The 23487-nt window shown below is 35.9% G+C and overlaps 1 protein-coding gene across 1 annotated transcript in view; it reads left to right on the top strand.

The window, feature by feature from the left end:
• KIFAP3 (kinesin associated protein 3) overlaps positions 1–23487 on the top strand; it is a 168027-nt gene that overhangs the window by 132670 nt on the left and 11870 nt on the right. The window contains exon 19 of the mRNA XM_075564772.1: positions 5320–5419. Coding sequence (XP_075420887.1) covers positions 5320–5419 — 100 coding nt within the window. The remainder of the gene's footprint in view (positions 1–5319; positions 5420–23487) is intronic.

Below are 23487 nucleotides of genomic sequence, written 5' to 3'. Positions count from 1 at the left end.
TCCTCCGCTGTTCATTCAAAGCCCCGCTGACACTGCAGGGCTTTGAATGTTTGTTTACTCACATCTAACCAATCAGAGCCATCTTATGACATGGACGGCCCCAATTTGCAGAAGCACCTGTAGTGATTCACCTACGCCAGCAGCTGAACTGGTAAGGATGTGTCTGTGGCTGCGCTCCATCTCTCCCCTCTGGTGTCTGTGTTAATTCACATGCTGCGTTTCCCACCCCAGGTTTATACTTGAGGCAATCAGTTTTTCTGGTTTCTCCGGTAATAATTAGGTACCTCGGCTTATTCTCGGGTCAGCTTATATTCAAGTATACACGGTAATAACGATTTCTCTTTTAGATAGTTTGTCAAAGAGCTCATCAAAACACAAATCTTTTGTTATTACATTAAGACATAAAAATGCACCTTACTTCAATAGCAATATATAAGAAAATAATGAATATTTTTGGATTTTTAAAAATTTTACTATTATTAACAGTATTTATAAACCAGTTTTTGACTGGTTTTCAGATAGCAGAAAGCTGATAAATTGTTGTGATGACAACTAAATTTGCTTTGTTGATTTCAGAGTCCTGATGATGTACTGGGCTAAGCATTGGGTTTCTAACTGCGAATTTGGTGATTCAAACCCACCAGCCACAACACTCTGTCCTACTCTGTCAAGCCATTCTAAGTAAGAATTGACTCAATGGCGGTGGGTTTCAGATTACTTACTTTCTCACTGCCATTGAGTTGCTGCCAACATGTAGGACAGAGTAGACCTGCCATGGGTTTCTGAGACAATAGCTCCTTGTGGGAGCAGGAAGCCCCATCTTTCTCCTGTGTAGCGGCTGGCGGTTTCTAACTGCTGACCCTGTGGATCGCAGTCCCGCTCAATGCATTCCCATGACCCCACCAGGCCTCCAAGGGAAGGATATTAGCCCATTTTGCATAACTCTAGTCTGAAACATTTCATGCAGCTTAAGATCCTGCATGGTTTTAATGTGCTACAATGTACTCTGGCAATACCCTCTCCAGTCTCTGCTCTTTGGCCATTTAAATGGTGCATGAAATCTTTGGGTTTCTTGTTGCTGTCGTTGAAGCAACATTGTAAAGTAAGAGCTTGAGCAGGATACTGTAATCAAGAGTATGTGGTTATTTTGTTAACTATTACTGTGAAAGATTTGATTTTAGATGTGGAGCCCTGAGAAACAACTTAATATTTCCAAAGAAGTCAAGACTTTACTGAGACTCTCACACCTCATTTTTGTGGAGAAAAATTGCTCCTGACATCAGCACTGCCTGACTTTCGCCAGGCCATCAAAGGGTGCTGTAGATCCGCACTCTAGAAAATGTATTTTACTGAATGAACTGCTGTACCCCGGGATGATTAGAAATGGGCTTCAAAAGTACAAATAATTCATACATTCATCATATTATTAAACTAGTCATATTCTGTGTTTATAAAATTTTTGACAGTATATTTAAACTCAAATTTTTTTCATTTGATGATCTCCCCGTGTGTGTAGTCCTCTGTAAACCATATATCCTTTTGGTTTATACTCATCGTTCTCTTTGAAGACAGCGGGAGCTCTAAATTGAAACAATGTTGAGAATTTGATCACATCTTTTCCTTTTATTTCTTCCTAATCTGGTTAACTTCAGTCAGTCACGTTTCCTGTAATATGCATTTTTTAACATAGCATTAACCCCCCCCCCAAAAAAGTATCTTTTTATTTTGTTGTATTTCTCTCAAATATTTCTGGGTGTAAAATCATCTATTCTGCTGGCACGTTGACTACTTTTGCATTCACTTCCAAAATACATTTAATTTTGGTATTTTGCTTAGCTTTTTTCCCCTCTAAAATTGGCAGGTTTCTTCATCCCTGATCCTCAGTTATTTGGTTTTAATTAAGCAGAAGAGCTTGTTGATTTGTGTGGTTTTAACCTTGTTAATTTTAGCTACAAGTTTACAAAATCTTAGATCCACATTAAATTTATTTTTCTTAATTTAAACTACTTAATTCTCAATGTATAGGGTTTGGGCAGGTTTCATATTTTCATTTTTTATAATGTCTTATGTTTAGCTGGTCTTTTGATTTTAGAATCTTTACTTTTAGAGTGTATAAAAACTGGACTATCTAATAATGAAACTTAATAGATGCTTGAACTTTCAAGTATTTTAAATTCAATGAAGAAATAATGAATACCTTACCTACAATGAATACCTCTACCTACAATGTTCATTAATAATTCAACAATTAGGGAGGGGACAGGGAGGGCTGGGGGGAAATGAGGACCTGATGCCAAGGGCTTAAGTGGAGAGCAAATGTTTTGAGAATGATGAGGGCAATGAATGTACAAATGTGCTTTACACAATTGATGTATGTATGGATTGTGATAAGAGTTGTATGAGCCCCCAATAAAATGATTTAAAAAAATTCAACAATTAAATAATGTAAGCCATAGCATATGATATTACAAATATATATGTAACCAATGAGTAGTGTAGGCAGCCAGCCCTATGGAAATGCAAATTATCTCACTTCTTCATCTGCCAATTCTGTTACTTGGTTTTACCTTTCACTCACACCCTTACTCCTCAGATTCATGATTTGAATCTGACCTATCTTTCAGGAATCAAGTCAGGTTACACTTTGCGTTCCCTTCTCCTACCCCAAGAACAGATCATCTAACATATTTCCTACAGGACCTAGCATATTATTAGGTACAAAATGATCACTTGGTGTCTGAACAATTTGTCTACTATGTGTCAAATTTACAAACATTGCCAACATCTATCTTCATTCAGCTATCCAGCACACGTTCAGAAAAGGAAATGTTAAAAGGCCTCAGTGCTATGCAAATAGGTATTACAAAAGCCATGTATTAAATGTATGTGCTTTATGCATAGGATGACCCTATGAAATCATCACTTAGAGATTGTTTTAGATCCTTTTTAATCTTAATGTATACATAAGCCCATTCAAAATTAGCAATCTGGATGCTTAAATTTGATCAAAAGAAAAACTAATAGCAATTTGCCCTTACCAGCAGCTCCAGGTGCCTCTCTGCTATCCCCCGCCACCAGACCCTGGGCCATGGGTGCCAGCCACAAGTATAGTGGCTGCAGTAGTCCCTGTGCTTCAGACCATTCTGCCCCAGACCTAGAGTTTTCCTTGAACCCCTTCCAGGTACCAGCCATAAGTTTGAGGGAAAGCCAGCCCCCTAACTTCTCACATGCTGGTTCCCCTGGCCTGATGGGGTCTATAATTCTATGGAACATCTCATGGAATTTATAGAAAATATGTAATATTTATATTTACAAATACTTAAAAGTATTTAATATAATCAGAAAGGGTACAACTGAAGAGATGCACTGTGAAGAGTTTGGGAGGAGTCCCCATGTTAGGTCTCTAGTGTCCCCAGATATGTGCCACCCTCCCAAGAGAGAATCTCTCCCAATCCAGGAATCCCCAAGAGCTTCCCTGTTCAGGACCCTTTATTCATTTTAATATTGCATAGTCATTGTTGAGACTGCATTGCAAGATTGATTGAATCATTGGATATGAACAAATGGCGTGCGGCCTTCCCTTTCAGAGATTAGCTGACCAGTGCAGTCTTTGTGGACCCCACTCACTCACATGCATTTAAGTGTATTGCCTGACTATTTCAGAAAGGGGCCCTGGGGCATGGTGAGTTATGCACTAACCTTCTAAACACATAATCAGTAGCAGATCTCCATGTCGTAAAGAAATTACAATCTTAGAAATCCATAATGTCAATTCTACTCTGTCCTAAAGGGTCACTCTGCATCAGAATCGATTTGATGGCAGTGAGTGTGGTTTAGTTTTGGTTGTTTTAGATGAAAAAGACACCTCCATTATCGAGGAATACCAAAATCTATTTTTGAAGAACTAAAGAAGAAAGTCAAATTAATTGTATGGTGTCACACACTCCATAAAGTCAATATGAAATATAAATATTTAGATTCAGAATAAAAAACTTTACAAGCCAAGAAAAATGGCTGAAAATGTAGTAATGACTTATATATCTGTCTTAATAAACTTCAGGTTCAGTGTTATGCCACTCACCCAACTGAAGGATTCTGACGCTTAGCGATCCGATAGGACAGAGTAGAGCTGTCCGTAGGGTTTCCTAGGCTGCTATCCTTTTTTTGTCTGATATATTAATTTATTTACTTGTTTTTGTTTTTTTATTTTAATTTTTTATTCTTTTAAATTTTAATATAAATCATTTTATCGGGGGCTGTATCAAGCATATTTGTACATCTGTTGCCATCATCATTTTCTAAGCATTTACTTTCTATTTGAGCCTTTGGTATCGGCTCCTCTTTTTCCCCTCCCTCTCTCGCCCTCCCTCCCCCATGAACCCTCAATAATTTATAAATTATTTTTATTTTCATATTTTACACCGTCTGCTGTCTCCCTTCACCCACATTTCTGTTGCTCATCGCCCTGGGGTGTAGGGGGTGTTGTACATCGATGGTTGTGATCAGTTCCTCCTCCTCCCTGTAACTTCCCCTACCTTCATGGTATGCTGCTCTCACTATTGGTCCTGAGTGGGTTTATCTGTCCTAGGCTGAAATGTTGTTTTATTTTCCATTTCTATGACTAGGCTTTATGTAATCTTTATCAGATCGCCATGTCTTTTTAAAAACAAAGCTACTTGATAGTTTTCAATCTCCAGCCTCTTAGTTAGCAGATGAATGTGTCAATATTATGCTACCAGGGCTTCAAGAGAATATGAAATATGTTTTACAAAGATTTCTAACTTAAGTTTGTGTGTGTATGTTTTAAGGTTGAGCACGGGAAAGGTTTAGCATTGCTTATTTAGAAATTTATTATTTGAAATATCTAATTCCTTAATTGTGCTCTTAAGTTCAGTTATGTACCAGCAGTATGCCGTTTAATGCTGCTTTGTCTTTTTACATTTGCTGGTTCCTTTGCATGGAGCATTCTTGCCGTCACTCCCTACCTCACTTCACCCTCCTATCTTTTTCTATGTCTTTTTTTCTCTGAAAGACTCTCTGCTCCTAGAAAACATAAGTTGCCTTATTCATCTCTGTAGCTAGCACTGTAACTGGCACAACAGTCAATAAATGTTTGTTGAATTGTTCTGAATTGACGTGCAACAAAACACTTAAGTGTATATGGTCTTCTACCCTGCCAGAGAGAATATCATGTTGTGCTAACATTTTTCTTTCCCAAATACATATCCATGTTACTTTCTATTGTGTTACTTGTTAGGGTGGTTTCTTGACTGTTTTCTACAAAGTGGTTTCATTGTTTAATGTTTTCCTTTTTACTAGATGGATTAATTGCCTCTGAAGGAGCCATAAGTCCAGATTTCTTCAATGATTTTCACCTTCAGAATGGAGATGTAGTAGGGCAGCATTCATTCCCTGGAAGGTAAACTATTTTCCAAGGAAAATCTAATGTACAGTGTTTTATAATTTTCCTTGTTTTTGAAAAGCTAAATTCTCTTTATTCCTGGTACCTCTCTCTGTTTGATTAAGGAGAAAAAAATCTCCAATCTTTTCAAGGACAAGTGTGTTGATTTTAAATTATGAAATCACATTTTCTGTGTAAAATAAAAGATCATAAATCTGAAAAAATAAGCTTCATCGTTTAGAAAACAAAGGCTGTCTACTGAAACAGAAATACTTTTTTGTCAAATTAATGAAAACAGTTCTTTGAGTGCTTTCCAACATCAATAAAATACAAGACACAATTAGAACACAAAACATTTAACAATTATTCCGATATTATTTTTGAAAAAAGCACTGTTGGTGTGACTAATCAGGCCTAGGCCACTAATGCTGGCTCACCTTCACAGCTGCTCTGGGGAAGCGCCTGGCAATCTGCCGAGAAGAGCAGGCCTAGAAAACCTCCGGCCAATTCTAGTCTGCAAGGTGTGCATTCATCATGAGTTCAAATCAACGCATTAGTACCTAGAAAAATATTGTTTTTAAAGTCTTGGTGTTTTGATTAAAGGCTTTTCCTCCCTGCATGGCATTGAAGCAAATTATTTACAATTACAGGAACATTCTTACTGCAGATATTTAACTTTATTATTGGTGAGAAAATTTTAAATTCTTGCCAGAATGTACAAAAAGTATTTTCCCCTTCATATTATTCATAGAGGCATACTATTTTCATTTAGACTGATTATTGAAATCTCCCAGTAAGCTAGTTCAGTGAATAGATGTAGTCTTAATTGCCTTTAAGACACTTGATTCTTTTCCTTTAAATTATTGATTTAATCATTCTAAAGTTTTTTCATTAAGGTAAGCTATTTTCAGATCTAAGAGCCCTGGTGGTGGCACAGTGGTCAGGCACTTGACTACAACTAAAAGAGTAGTCATTTGAACCAACTGGCCCACATGGTAGAGAAATGTGAGGCAGACCGCTTCCAGACAGACAACAGTCTTTGGGGGTTGCGGGGGGGAGTATCGGTGGGGAGACCGCCTTGGAAACCCTATGAGGCAGTTCTCTGTTTGTGGGGTTATTATGAGGCAGAATTGACTTGAGGGGAATGGACTTGTTTTTTTGTTTTTGTAAATTTGGTATTTTAAGATTGGGTGATGTATTCATGTATTACTCTTTAGATCAGTGATGCTCAACCTTCCTAATGCCATGACCCCTTAATACAGTTCCTCATGTTGTGGTGACCCCAACATATGATCTCTATTTTATTGGTCTCACTTATTTTAGCACATGAAGAAATCAAGCCTCATAAAAATTAAGTAGCCAACTCACATCGGTAGGCTGGTAAAGCAAGAATATGACCTGAGGTTTATATTTGCCCCGAACATCTTTTCTTTCTGGAACAACATGCTGTCTTTTGGAAGGAAATCTAGCATATAGACTTTCAACTCTTGACTGAAGCCCACATTAAGACATACCTTTCATATTATGACACACCGGGAGCAAACATGTTTTATACATATGTATCTATGTAAAACAAACATTTCTCAAAACAATACGAGGGGGTACCCCCTTGTATGAACTCTTATTACCTGAAATGCCCTCTGATAGAGTCTTTTTAATCTGATTTCATTTTTTTAATGCAGATTTCAATCCACCAGCTAATTAAAAATTTACTCATGGTTGTAGCTGACAGTCTAAAAATATGGCAGAAAAACATGAAAATATATGGACGTAGATAATATATGCACCTTGTATGTTATATAGTATTTTGTGTTATTGTTGTTAATTACCATCAAGCCAGCGCTGACTCATGGTTACTTTATATATAGCGTAGCAAAGTGTTGCCTGATCCTATACCATCATCACTGGTATATTTTTCATCTCTGTGGGAAATGTTATGGCTGTTTTATAGTGCCTTACAACCTACAGGGGCTCATCTTCCAGCCCTCTATAGGGTAATATTCTGTTGTCATCAATAAGGTTTCCAGTTGCTTATATTCTAAAATCGATCACCAAGCCTGTCTTCCTATTCTATCTTAATTTGGAAGGTTCGCTGAAACCTGACCACCAGGGGTGACTGTAGTGGAATTTTAAATATCATTGGCATAGTTTTACAACATCATAGCAACACGCAAGCTGCCGCAGTACAACAAACTGACAAACAGGTAGGGCGTTTCCTGTACCCATAGCCACTGAGTCTATTCTCAGTCATAGCCACCCTGTAGGACAGTTAGAACTGGCTTGTAGGGTTTTCCAACACTATAAATCTTTGTATAAGCAGACTGCCACATATTTCTCTCATGGAGGGCTAGTGGATTGGAACCACTTAACTTAAAGTTGGCAGCAACCACTGCACTACCATGGATCCTTAAATAAATAATAGTACTTTCAAAATAAAATTTTATTGGTATACTGAATTGTCCTAAGAGCAAACTCTGTGCTTTTGGAAAGAAAAACTAAACATGGTGCTACAAAACATAGAGCTTTTGACCGCGTCAATGCTTGTAGGTATATTGGCTGTAATTATTTAACCAGATCCTCTGTTTGAATTTTGACGACTATACTCTATCATATGACAATTTACTGTACAAATATATTCTAAAACATAATTTTAAAAAGGAGAAATAATTGGATATCTGCTCCTAATAATTTTTCTGATATTAAGTTTAATTACTCTACCATTTTTTCTTACATAAATGTATCTTCTGCAGATACTGTCAATATGAAGAAAGCAGACTACTACTAATCATTATTTTCTTTGGGAAAAAACTGCTTTGATTTTTTTATATAGTTATTTGATTTTTTTATTAATCATTTTATTGGGGGGGCTCTTACAAATCTTATGACAATCCATCATTCAAATGTATTAAGCACACTTGTACATATGTTGCCATCAACATTTCCAAAACATTTTCTTTGTACTTGAATCCTTGGAGTTAAGTGATTTTTAAGGAATTAAAATTTTTCACTAAAATTGAATATACAAATTACTGATCTTTTGAGTTGCTCAGTTCACCAAAATCTGTCAATTCTATTTTCAAAAGGGATTTAATTAAACAATAAAAATGTTTTGAGAGATACCTACATTCAATGGATAAATTTTGTACTGGATAGATCCACAAATTTTAGGATTTTATTCTGGAGTTCTGCTATTCAACTTTTTTAATGACTGGAAAATAATTCTACATCTTTATCATAAGTTTCTTTTCAGAAGTAAAAATATTTAAGTAACTTATTTTACTTCCTAAAAGACATGTCACAGTCATGATGGTTTAAAAGATGAGTTAATAAAAGCTACCATAGACTGTTTTTCAAATCAAAAGCGCGAGATACTTATTTATTATAATCATTTTAATTTAAGAACTGTTTGCCCTTTAAAGGAAACTTCTCTGGAGAAAGTTAAGTCTTTCATCTCTTGTCTTTTGTAATTGTTCAGGCCTTAAATCACATAACCATTTCCTTTTCTCTTTTGTGTTTCCAGAAGAAATAATTTATAATGAATTTCTTCGAAATTTTCGTAGGTGATAGATCAAATGGAAAGGAGCTCTAAATTCTACCAGTAGAGACATAAACAGAGTGTACAGTGTGGTCAAAATTTATAGTTGTTCTTTTCCATGGTAATTTTAATTAATCTACTATGAAATTATATTTTTTTCTGCTAAATCATTTTGGTTCGTGAGGATTTTCTTTTTAATAGTATTTTTTATGCTATTTCATGCAAGCAAACCATAGATATTAATTCTGACACTTTTTAATTCTGAAAAGATTTAAGTATTTTAAATTGCTACATCATTATTCACATATTTTATATGATAATGTGCTATATAATGTCCCAGATGTAGAAGTCTAAATTCCTAGCAAACTTTCAACTTCTGATTTGCAATAGGTAAATTTAAAGCTTATTTAATCAAATAAGACTCACTCAAGACACTTTTATTTTTTTTAATTTTGACTTTAAATAAAACAAGAACATTTTTCAAGGAGTACAAGTTCACCGAACAAAATGTTGTTGAACTTCTATTCATCATCTTCAATTTCAAAGATGAGAACGAACAGATTTGCCAGACAAAATGAAGAATTTCAAGAAATAGCATCTCGACTGGCTTGAACTAAAAAAATAACCTGATAGAATATTCCCTAGATCCTTTTAAAGAGAGTAAATATGTTTTTATAGGGTAGGCTTTTTAATTCTTAGTAAGTTATTTTTTATTGTGAATTAGATGGGGCTTTATTATTTCAGACCATCAACCATATTCAACAATACTCATCAATCTCTTCTGCCCTCACTCACCTCCCCATTTTATCCCAAATCCCTTCCCCTGACTTCTCTCACTCTTGGGAAGCTGCCCTCCCTTTGAGAGGTTGAGTGTTTCTATTTTGTTTTGTTTTTGACCTCAGAGTTTCTATTTTGTTTTGTTTTTTCCTCTCTAAATCAGAGAAGTTGTCGAGATGACTTAGAAATTCTTCTCCTAGTTTTTGTCCTCTTGTCTTTATCACTACTGTTGCTTTTCATGGTCTTAGTGCCGCAGTGCTCCTGTAGGAGATGAAACATGAAGCGCTGTGTCAGTGCCTAGGACATACTTCTCAGCTCGCTGCACAAGACTTCTCAGTCCGTCCTGCTTCGTTCACATCTTAGTTCAGTCGGTTCGTGCGAAGTAGACGGTCCCGAGTCCCTGCAAAGTAGAGAAAAAACTGCAAATTTGTGTGACTAAGTTTTTAGGTTTAATTGTCCATAGGAAAAGAAATTCCTCACTTTCTGTCTAAAATAGCAAAGTTCAATTATAAGACAAATCTTACAATAGGGATACCAAACCAGCTTTAAAAACCTGCTTAAACAATTCAATTTGATTCTGTTTGGGGGTTCTATTTTTTTTTTGTTTTTCCTTAAAATCCTAGTCAGGGGTCCTTCTTAATCTGAATGCCTGCGTTTGTGTAATGTAGCAAGGCGGTTTAATTGGAAACAGTGAAAACTGTTAAATTCATCTATCCCATTCTACCAGTGAGACTGGATGTTTGATAAAATAGATGCTGGCAGTTGGACAGCGAATCCTGGGCTTTAGACATGTGTCACTATCGTTTGGAACTTCTTGGCGCCAGGATTTCCCGACATTTAGAGCTAATGCAAAATGCATTAGAGCTCGAGGCGCTCGCTGTGGAGTTGCCAATCCCAGAGCGTCAGATGTGGAACCCACCCCCCCCCCCCGCCCCAAATCTGAATTGGTGTTAGAAAGTAGAGTGGAACTTACTATTGAAGCTAATTTAAAATAATAGGAGCAAGACTGGGTGCCCCCCGCCTCCATATACCATATATCCACACCATCTTTTTGGACCTTTTTTTTATTATAACTCTTACTTTTCAAGACTAACAAGAACCTCATGTTACGAGTATTTTTAAACTGCTTCCAGCTTTTACAAATCAATTTTTGTTGCAGTAAAAATGGACCGTTTTTCTTTTATAGGAATCCAATTTTCATAAAGTAGGGAAAAAATGCAGAGACTGCTTAGGTTTCCTTCGGTCTTTGAAAAATGTTTTCAGAGGGCCTGCAGTTCTTCGGGGTTGGCTCAGGGATGTCAGTCGCTGACCATTGCACTGGGTGAGAGATGAACGGGATTGGGCATTTTTGGAGCCTTCTGATTCTGAGGCTTTCATTCTGTGTGTGTGTGTGTGTGTGTGTGTGTGTGTGTGTGTGTGTGTGTGTGTGTGTGTGTGTGTGTGTGTGAGAGAGAGAGAGAGAAAGAGAGAGCCTGGCTTTTAATTTTTTTCTTAGAATACTTTAGTATTAGCATTTTTGTGTCTTATATGTTTCGTGTATTATACATATATAAATTCTGTTCCTGTCTCTTTACTATTTTTAATACTAAATCACACTTGAAATGTTAGTTCCTCATTCACAATTAGAAATAATGCAGAATAGAACTCACAAACTATTTCCTTAAAACATAAGAAATACTCTAATTTCAAATAGTTGATTGTGTCATTTTTCCTAAGGCTGGGGACTATACATGGAAAAATCAGACTTATTTCTTTAGAAGGCTGTCTTAATTATACTCAGCTACTTAGTGTACTCAGTTTTCTCACTTGAGAGGAATAACCCCAAAATTACATATTCTACACCTAACAGGCATGAACTGTGTAGTGTGTGTGGAACTGCATATCAATACTACACCTGAATATTGTGAATTTGTATTACAGCTGATTCAAAGGAAAAATTACATTCTTCTCCACGAAAACAGCCTTAAAATTTGTCCAAGCAAGAATTGCTGTATAATGCGAGGATAGTAACTATACTTACAGTGTCCTTTGTTGAGTTTTAATTGATAACAGAAAATAATTAAAGTTGAATGACCTCCCTTACCATTGCAGTAGGATAGAAAGTATATGGAAGAATCAAAAGAAAATAACAAGAGCTCCCAGAGTCATTTCCTCTGAAAACTATTGAGACAAATTGCCCACTTATTCACTACATTGTAAGAACTACATTGTAATTGGTGCTTATAAAATCTATTAAAGATAATCATTAATGAGAATATTACTTTATTTAGAATGTTATAAAATCTTATTTTTTAATTTGTTCTCTGAATTTTTTTTCTCAGGAAGAGCATGCTGAAGACTCTTAAAATCCAATACTTTAGTAATTTTTCCATGCATGGTAGCAGAGTAGCCAGATAACATGTTTCACCTTTCAATTTCCAATATTTCTTTTTAATGTTAATACCCAAACAGAGAAACAAAGAAGTACTTTAATAACCTCTGATAGGAATTTAAATTGGTGAAAGTCTGTGGAAGGTATTTGATAATATAAAACAAGAGCATTTTAACTTAATTACTTTACTTCCAAGAATGTATCCTTATAATCAAAGACAAAATGTGGTTGGTTTTGTATGTAAAAGAAAATAGGTACACTGAACGAATGAGTACAGAAGTACGTTTGTGTAATTGTGGAGTGGGTCCTTTTTAATCCCTTACTTTGTGGTACAATATTTGTCCACATTTTAAATTTTATTCTATAGGTGTTCAATTTTAAATATACCATCAAAGTCAAGGCCAAAATAGGTAAAAAAAAATTAATACATTTAGTATAATTCACCTTACATAAAATTCTTCATTTTTGAAAAAAAATTGACCATAGAGAGCTCAACTTGCTTCATTAGTGATAATTTCTTTTTTCATCCATTACAACATATATATATTCACCTAAGCTATTTTGATAGCATAAAATTGGTAACTAATATATCTATATGTATGATCATTGAACTTAGACAGTATGTCATGAACATTTGGTCATTCCATTTATATTCGTGTTCATGTTTATGACATCAGTCAAACTCACTCCAAGCTTGGGGCTAGTAAGTCCAATAGTGAGTTGTACAGAGAGTCGCTATGAGTTGGAATGAACTTGACAACACATAACAATCTTAAAAAGAAAATATCATTCAATCTGAAATCAGCACTCCCTGATGCTGCTCCATCCTCCCAACTGGTGCTGTTTGAGGCCATTGTTACAGCCGCTGAATCGGTCCATATCTTTTAAGAGTAGCAATACCAGGGTCTCAAAAGGGTCTTGCTCTCTCTTGTTAACTCTCTACCACGCTGACTGGAGAAATACATTGTGCTTGGTAAAATAGAGGGCCACTGAAATAGAAGAAGACCCTCAACAAACTGGATTGCCCAAATGGGTGCAAACAACAAGGAGGGTGGTACAGGACCAAGCAGTGTTTCATTCTGTTGTACACGTGGTCGCTGTAAGTCTAAACTGCCTGACGGCCCCAAACAAGAGCAACTCTGCTCAGCCTGCGGTCCTCCTCTAAGGACGACAGCTCCCTCATGGTAGCATGTAAACATGTACATGAGTGGAGCCTCACCCTTCTTTCTTAATTTCTTTCCTTTTTTTCCCAATCATTTTATTGGGGTCTCGTACAGCTCTTACCACACATCCATGCATCCATCCATGTGTCAAGTACATTTGTACAACTGTTGCCATCATCATTTTCAAAACATTTTATTTCTACTTGAACCCTTGGTATCAGCTCGTTTTCCCTTCCCCCACTCTCCTTCCCTCATTAACCCCTGATAATTTATCTTTTTTTTTTCATGTCTCACACCTAATGTTGTCTCCCTTCACCTATTTTTCTGTTGTCTGTCCCCCTGGGAGGGAGTTATATGTAAATTATTGTGATTGGTTTCCCCTTTCTCCCCCATCTCCTGCTTAGCCTCCTGGTATTGCTACTCTCAAAATCGACTTTGGGGCCAGGGTGTGGTACCCCATCAGACTCGACCGGAAAACACTCCTGAAGGTCAACAAACCAACCATTCTTGTTTCTAAGGAACATTCTGGCTGTACTTTTTCCAAGACATATTTGTTCATTCTTCTAGTAATCCATGGTCTATTCAGTATTTTTCACATTACCGATTCTCTGTCTTCCATGATTCATTCTGTAGCTTTCACGTGTATATGAGGTGGTTGAAAATACCATGGCTTGATTGAGGCCCACAGACACCCTCAACATGACATCTTTGCTTATTAACACTTCAAAGAGTTTGTTTTTGTTTGAGGCGTCTTTTGTTTCGCATCATTTTGCAGCAGATTTGTCCCATGCCATACATTGTTTGATTTTTGACTGCTACTCTCTCAGGTATTTATTGTAGCTCGAAGTAAAATGCAATCTTTAACAACTTAAATCTTTTCTGCTTATCATGTTGTTGCTTATTGGTCAGATTGTGAAGTTTTATGTTTTCTTTATGTTGAGGTGTAATCCATCTATACTGAAATCTGTTCTCTCTGTTCTTCATCAGTAAGTGTTTCAAATTCTCTTCACCTCTCAGGTAATTTGCTCAGAATCTCTATTAAATAATTATAGTGAAACGGTTCAACCCTGACCAAATCCTTTCTGGTTTTGAGTCATATAAGATCCCCCCTTTTTTTCCTCTTGTTTGAACAATTACCTCTTCATCTATGTACAAATTCCACATAAGTACAATGAAGTGTGTTGAACTTCCATTCTTTTCACTGTTATTAATATTTCATCATGATCCATAAATTATGCTTTTGCAAACTCAACAAAACACAGGTAAGTATCTTTCTGATAGTCTCAGTTTTCTGCCAAGATCCGTCTGCCGTCAGTAATTATGAGTATATTCTTCATTCCATATCCTCTTCTGAATTAGCTGGTGTTTCTGGCAGTTCCCTGTTTATGTAGTGATGCAGAAGTTTCTTAATTATCATCAGCAAAATTTGATTCACATGTGTTACTAACATCACTCAATAATTTCCACATTTTTGGATCACCTTCCTTTAGAATGAGCACAAATATGAATCTCTCCCAGTTAGTTGTTGGCCAGGTAGTTATCTTCCAAATTTCATACACAACGATAAGTGAGTACTTGCCATATTGCACTCATTTGTTGAAAAATCTCAATTGATAGTCCATCAATTCCTGGAGCCTTATTTTCACCAGTGCCATCAATATCGCCTGGATTTTCTTGAATACCATCGTTCTTGATCAAATGCTGTCTCTGACAGGATTGAACATCAGCCAGTTAAATTGGAGCAATGACTCTCTCTTCCATCGTCCTTTGATGCTTCCTATATCATTCCATATTTGCTCTTAAGGATCCTTCAGTATTGCAACTCAAAACTTCATTGTTTTCTTCAGTTCTTTCAACTGGAGAAATGCTGAGTGTGTGTGTCCTATTGGATTTCTCCTCTGGGTCTTTGCACATTCCATTGTAACACTTTGACTTCTCAAGCTGCCCTTTGAAATCTTCTGCTCGGCAATTTTAGTCATCATTTCTACCTTGCATTTTAGCTTCTCTATGTTCAAGAGCAAGTTTCAGTCTCGTCTTACATCCATTTTGGTCTTTCTTTCCTCCCATTTCGATGACCTGTTGCTTTCTGCATGCATGATGTCCTTAGTGTCATCCCACAGCCTATCCACTCTCTCCCCATTAGTGTTCAGGATCAAATCGACTTCTGCTGTCAAGGGAGTGCTTTCCTCCAGTTTCATTATGAACCTACATATGAGCAGTTGGTGGTATGTTCTGTAGTTGGCCCTGCCCTTATGATGACTTACAGTGTTGAAATTCTCAATCATCTCTTTCTACAGATGTAGTTTGTTTGATTCTTGGGTATTCTGCCTAATGAGACTGTACATGTATAGTTTGCACGTGTTTTTGGAAAAAGGGTCTTACAGTGAATAAGTAATTGATGTCACAAAATTCTATCATGTAATCCCTGATGTCTTTTCTATCATCAAGGCCATATTTTCCAACTATTGCTCCTTCTTGTTTCTGACTTTGGCATTTTAATCACCAGTAATTAGCAATACATCTTAATTACATTCTTTATCGATTTCAGGTTGCCAAAGTTGGCAAAAAATCTTCACTTTATTGATTTTTTGCATAAGTGGTTGATGTATAAACTTTAATAATGGTCTTAATAACTGGTCTTCCTTTAGGTGCGCTTATAGATCTTTTCCTCTCACTGACAGGGCTTTACTTCAGGATCTATCTTAAAATGTTCTTTTTGACGTTGAATGTGATGCTGTTCCTCATCAATGTGTCAGCATAAACCCCCAGCATAGGGAATCATATGACTGTCCTACTCACGATGGCCAATCTCAGCTCACTCATGCTGAGAATCTCCATCTTTATGCATTCCATCTCATCTTGAACAACTTCTAATGTTTCTAAATTCATACGCGGTACATTCACCGTCTGATTACGAATGGATGTTTGCAACTACTCTCTTTATGAGTGTGTCCCATCAGGATGTGAAGGCCCAAAAGTATTGCTCCATCCACATCATTAGGTGATGGTACTTTATGGGGGCGACTTCTTTCCCTCAGATTTTAAGCACCTTCCACCCCAAGGGACTCACTTTCCAGCACTATTGCAGACGATATTCTGCTGCTATTGAAGCATCTTCACTGGCCAAATTTAGAAATAGATTACCAGGTTGTTGTGCTTAATCTTTTTTTATTATTATTGTTGTTGCTCTTGTGTGAATTCTTTTTTTAATCATTTTATTGGGGAGCTCATACAACTCTTATCACAATCCATTCATCCATTGTGTCAATCACTTTTGTACATTTATTGCCACCATCATTTTCAAAACTATTTTTGTCTACTTGAGCCCTTGGTATCAGCTTCCCATTTTTTTCCCTTCCCTCCCCTACCCACACTACCTCATGAACTTAATTTGTCTTAATCTGGAGAATCAGCTGACACTTGTCAACCATAGGTGGCCCTTCTGATATTTGAAATGCCACTAACCTATAGTTTTCAGCATCACACAGCACATAAGCCAGTAGAAAAACTGACAGACAAAGTAATGAATTTTAAGATGAACATATTATTTTTAAATTTTTGGTAAGAGTTGTATGACCCCCTAATAAAATGTTTAAAATGAAATAAAATAAATGCATAATATTAAATTTTGTTTTATTATGAATGCATTCTAAATTTACTGAATGCATTATATATGTATAAGGCACTGTCATGTTTTTATATATGCGTAAGGCACTGTCATGTATTTTATTTAATACACTTGACTGCAACTTTAGTTCTATGTTTGCTTGAAGACCAGTTGCTGGAAGTTAATACACTAAGTTCACAGTTAAATTCTCTTAATAGTTTGCTGCTCTTGTTAGATGCTGTAGAGTCACCTCTGACTCACGAAGACATGGTGTATGACAGAATGAAACTAAAGTCACCACACACTAATTCCAATTGTGTAAAGCATTGAGATTAAATAAATAGGTTCAAAAAAAAGAAATAAATAGGTTCATCTCAGTCTGTTACATGTCTCATGCAAATCACTTATTCAGCTAATTAACCAATGTTTTTAGTGCATGATGCTCCTGTTTTATGCCTGCAAGTGAACCTCAAATATCTATGATCAATTAGTCTTATTTGTCCTCTCTGTCTGGACTAGGAGATGTAGGGTATGAACTGCGCTCCTTGACACAGTCAACAAGTTTTTTAATGTAGTGGTCAGTAGAAATTTATTATGCTTTCATAAAAATATCTGTTAGTCATATCACCAAAAATATGTTTCAGAAGCCCAGCTATACCAACACAGCTAAAATTCTACATGAATTTGCTTTTTGTTCTTTCTAAGACTTATGGATCAGGGCTGTCATTATTACCCTATAAATGTAGCACTTCGCATCATATGGTTTCATCACACACCACAAATACCTGTTGATATTCTGCTGCTGCATTTTTATAGGCACTGATTTTATCAAGTTCTCCAGTATTTTAGCTATAATATTGTGGTGATTAGTATTTATGAACTTATATTAATAATTTCTTTGAAAATGAAGTAGCAATTAAAAGAAAAATAAAACTGAAAGAAGACTTCAACTTTGTTACCTATATGTTGTAGCAGTGTAGGAAGATTCTTCAAAGCAATACTGTTAATATTCACGTAATAAGAGAAACATTTCACTTATGCCATTTATAATTATATATATTGAAATTAATAATAATTACAATTTAAATTAGTAATAAACATGACTAAGGCTAGCATATGGTCTGGAACAGGAGAATACCTATGGCGTGCTGGGAGAGACGACATAAGTTACGAGTGGGTGACACAGCCCTACTGACGCCTTGTGTAGACGACTCCTCTAGCCTTTCATAGGCAAGGAAATTCAAATCCATTGCTTGGACACTAATGATTTGCATTTCCCAAGGAGCACTGAATTAAGTTTTATTAGTAAATTGGGCCTATAAACTTTTAGGCCAGATTTTATTACATTATCACACATCAGCATTAGCGAACTGTAAGCTTCAATGAAATATAGGAATACAAGCCAAAAGTCAAGGCTTAGAATTCTGGAAACTTTGGAAGATGATTTATTCTAGAGAAATTACACTCCTAACTTGGAAAAATATTTTAAGTGATTTATTTTCTTTGGAAATTTGGAAGCAAGAGAAAAACTATTCTCATCATGTTTCTGCTAATTTTGAATCTGGTGATCTGAGCAAAGTTCTTAAAGACATGTACACTAGCTGTATGGAAAAGTCTAAAGAACCTACCAAAGTAAACCAGATTTAATGTCAAGTTTTAGGCATTTCACGAAAGATAAGAAATTCAGCATAACTGAGCCTGTAGATAAAGCATAAACTGAATATGACTAAATTCTATAAAAATGTTAACATATCAATTATGTGTAACTTTGTAGAACTGACCAGGGACTTAATCCAATCATGACAGGAAGTTCATTATATCACCATCACTTAAGAGGATTACTACCTAATGTTAGAGCGAATACATTTTTACATGTACTGATAGCAATTTGGGGCTGTATAAATATATATATATATTTAAAGGCAGAAAAATATAATGTTCTTAAGCAAGGATGACTGTTCTTATGATCTGTTTGACCTAATAAATGCCCTTATGCAAATATATTTAGAATATGTATGATCTGTTTTAAGAGAATCACCATTATAAAGGACTACTTACTCATATTTTAATAAGAGCAACAAAACTCTTTGCAATTTGGTTGATAAGCACCACTAATTTCGGATTAAAACAAGAGTCGTATAACATATCATTACCATCTCTTTCTTCCCTTAAGTATGGATTCAATGATACACTTAAACTCAAGGATATCTTAATTTAAGATTGATTCATTCTACCCCATCTATGTTATAATTGATTTAACAATGTGATTTAAGTATTAGGAACAATTTTCTTACATTAGGAAAATTACCCTAAAGGGCCAATTTTTAAAGCTGAAACTTAAGGCTATAGGTTTCTCAATGTAATGTTAATTAATTCCCATAGTTTCTGTATTGCCATAGTCCTTCCAAATGTGCTGTGACCAACAGCTCACGCCTTGGCTGTGAGCCATCTGGCTCTGTAAGCACATTTATGCTTATTTTGAATAGAAATTATACAGAATGCAGATGAATAATTAAAGCGACTATGCATTGCCAAATAAATCTCAGAGTAAAATATTAAACTGCAGTAAATGAGATAGAATGTGAAAATGAAAACCTGCCGTTTTAAAATTAGTTTAGTGGATACCTTCTCAGTTGCAACCAAAATCAGTTTTTGTTGTTGTTGTTGAGTATGTGTATGTCTATAAAACTGCTAACAGAAGTATCTAAGACCAAAAAACCAAAAAATATATATAATGTTTTAGACTCCCGTCGGTCCAAACCACTTGAGCTGCCATGACAGCTCATAAAACAGAGTAGTTTTTAACTGGGCTCTGTTTTACATTGCCAAAGTGAATTTTCCTTGCAGGAAGTAGCCAGAGGGTTTATTTAGTTTCCAGTCCGTGGCTTTGATCTTTCTGTACTGTCACATCTCAAGTTACATAGCCCTTTTTCACTGCAGTAAATCTGCAACAGTTAATGAGAATAAAATTTCCTCCTCCTTACTGATCCATGCTGTTAAATGCCAAGCCACAGCCAACTGCATATTTTCAGAAATTCAGCTACAATATATGAAAGCAGTACAATCAGTTTAATCTTGTCTTTATAATTCATTTTATTGAGCTTCCTTTATAAGTGGCCTATTTTATCAAGTGGTTGCAAGGTCAAACCTGGAATAAAGATTAAGAATGTTAATAAACTGTGCAGAGAAGATGTAGATGTGTGTTTGGTGGGGGAAGGGAAGGTATACACACAAGCATGTATATACTTCCATGAGAATTTAAATTGGGTCTAGACCAAACCTTTCTTTATCCTCAAATAAAAGTAGCTGGTTTATTTTCTTGGGTTAGATTGTATGTTCAGTTCCAACATAAAGTTGCAATTATTGAGTTTAGTAAATAAGTCAGAACATTATTTTTCACTTTGTATTACATCAAATATACCACAGTACTTAAGGAATGTCAGGGATCTTAAAAACAAATCTACATTATAAGCTCTTATAAGAGGTCATTTAAAAATTTAAATAGCATTGTTTATAAACATCCACTAAACCATCATCACTTATATAAAATGAACCCTTATATAAAATGGAAATATTATAAATATCTATTGGATATATCAGTAGAATTTCAAAATCATGTATTAAGCAAGCTAAATTTTATACATAATATATGCATCTTCATAGTGAAATGCAGTAAAATCCTGCTTTTTTTAAACTAAAATGAACCCTCTCTGTGGATGCTTTAATTATTCTGTCAGCATTTATTGTTAAATTTATTTTTACCTATATTTTCCTTATGCTTTGCTTTGTAGTTGGTATCTGGAACTTAGTTAGCACTTTCTTATCTCAGTCCAAAAATTCATCCTCAGGTCATTTTTGATGGTATCTACTGTTAAGTGAATATTTTAGTAATATTAATATTATATGTTTGTCATTGCATATATGTATATAATATTAATAAAATACAGTGTATAAAAAATCAGCTGCTAGTATTGAAATCACTGTATTATTACAGACATTTATGTCCACCTAGTTGTTAATGTGCCTTCTATTAGAATTCAAAATGTTGGGATAAATCAACACTGTGTAATACCCATTTATTGATTGATGTAGCTGATCATAAAAATAGTAGCTAAAATGTATTGGCAACTCTGAAGACTGTTTCTAAATTGAGAACAGGGGGGGAAAAGTGACAAAATAGAGGATCCGCTTTAGGACAATAGCAATTGTTAGTTACCCCAATAACAATGGAGAGTTCAGGAGGTTGAACATTTCAAAGAGAAGCACCTGAGGCATTAGGTATCATGTAGAATCGCTAACTGTAAAGTTGTAGTCATAGTCTTAGAATTATTGTGTTTTCATATAAGCCTTTTTATGTCTAATTAAACTATGATGTTGTAGTTGACATGTGAAAATAAAAACAGTGTGTAGATTAGGACAGTATTTTAGACTGAGTAACTTTTACATGCACATCAGACTATTAGTCCATAATCCACCCAAAAGTCCACAAAGAATTTCTGTATAAAATAAACTTTTTAAAAATGTTTTGTTCATGTGCTTAAAAAATCCCAAGCAACTGAAATTGCTTGAAAGAGTTTATATTCTTGGAGAAATAGTTCAGCTCTGGGTTTTCTTTTGTTTTGTTCTTGGTTGCTTTTGCCTTTTAACAATTTATATGCAGATTGTTCCCTAACTTTAGTTATGCTTTTTCCAGTGTCAACAGCCTCATAATTTCCATGCTGATTGTTTTGTTTCCATGTATCTGACATCTCTTCCCTTCCTCGCTTTCCCTTCTTTGCTTTTGGGTAAACGTTGGCCACTTTATCTTACCGTTGCCTGTTTAAGGGAGCACATTACTCCTGGTGTGATACAGCTCTTTTTTAGTTGAAAGTGGCTTCCAGGAAGAATTTCAGCTCCAAGTTCAAAGGGTATTTTAGGGCTCAAGAGTTCCTCTCCTCGTGGTTCAGTAGGCATGGCCTTTTTTAGGAATGGATTTCATTTTACATTACTCTCCCGCCCCCTGCCCCCCACCACCTCGATTCAGGGCTCTCCCTCATCAGAAATGTTTATAGTAGTAGCCAGACTGCAGTTCATTATTAAATGAAATTACTGGAGAGGAGTAAAAGCAATGTATGATTCAGTACGTAATATATGATTAATCTCAACTCCAATTGTATTATATGGGACATTCTCTCAAAGAGTTTCAAATATATTTATATAATCTGAGATTAATAATAATAGGTGGGAAAAAAGAAAACAAAAATAATAATATATTGTACTTTTTGAAATATATATTTACTGAGGGCCAGGAAGTAAGCTACTTGCTGTTTATTATGAGCCTTATCTAATCTTCACAAAAAGTTCATGGCAGGAAATATTCTTGAGGAGAAAACTGAAGCTTGCCCCTGATTATAAAACTAGTGTGGTTAACCTTCACCACACAGTCTATGAACTACTCTTATTATTAACCTCCTTTGCTTATCTAAAGGGCCTTAGAGCACAATGCTTCTAGTGCTGGGCCACTAATCAAGCCATTGGTTTTTTGAACCAACCAGCCCAGCTCTGCAGGAGAAAGATGGGATAGTCGGCGTCCATACAGATGTAAAGTCTTGGAAACCTGGGGCTTTGCTACTTTGCACCTAAAAATGGAAGGATGATACCCTGTTGTCACACAATCCATTCAGTCCATTTTTGTTCTGTACCCACTTCTTTCTGATTTCTCAAGAAATTCTTTCATGTCATCACTATTTTCCCTCCTACTGGGTGATTCTTGTGAACATATAAACATAATCTGGAATCACCCGAGTTATACTCCTGTCCCCACTCCACTTTCCAACTACTGCCCCATTTCTTACTTCCCTTCATGCAGAACTTCCAAAAGACCCCCCCATGCTCTCTTCCACTGCACCTCCGATTCCCATATTGCCAATCTAACGAGCCCCTCCTCGACTGCAAGTTTCAATGCTGTGATTTCAAACTCTCTTGTCTCCGCTCTTAAGATGCTCCTGTACTGATTTTCACGGTCCTCCTCCATTCCTTCTCAATCTTTTCTGTTGGCTATTTCTGCACCTTTCAATGTTGGTAGTAATCCCAGTGCCTTGGCCCTGTTCTCTATTTCTACCCTGATTTAGAGATCCTCTTTTCTAGCTACACTCACTGACTGGAGAATTTCCTTCAGAACTCATGACTTTAAATATTATCTGTAAGCTTATATTCTTAGCTGCGACCATTCTCTCCCCTGAGCAACCAGCCTCATCCCTGCTGCTATTTGACATTTCCTCTTGGGGGCTCAGGAACCCTGGTAGTAGAGTGGTTAGACATTGGGCTGCTGACTGCAAGGCCAGCAATTCAAAGCCACGAGCTAGTCTGTGAGACCAAGGTGAGGCTCTCTACTCCCGTGAAGAGTGACAGTCTCAGAAACCCACAGGGACAGTTCTACCGTGTCCCATAGGGTCACTTTGTATCAGAATTGACTTGATGGAAGAGAGTTTGTTTTTGAGTTTGAAATAAAATTGAATATATAAAATTTAGCTTCTTACTGTACAAATAGGTTCCTCCTGTAATCTTCTGTCTCAGTAAATGTCGTCAATAGCCATCTAGTTGCTCAAACCGTACAGTGTGGATGCGTTCTCCTCATATTCTCTTCCCCCCAGT

This window comes from Tenrec ecaudatus, chromosome 1, assembly GCF_050624435.1.
Source record: "Tenrec ecaudatus isolate mTenEca1 chromosome 1, mTenEca1.hap1, whole genome shotgun sequence".
In the NCBI taxonomy this organism is placed as follows: Eukaryota; Metazoa; Chordata; class Mammalia; order Afrosoricida; family Tenrecidae; genus Tenrec; species Tenrec ecaudatus.
The sequence above is the reverse complement of the archived record's forward strand: the minus strand, read 5'-3'. Positions and strand labels throughout refer to the sequence as shown.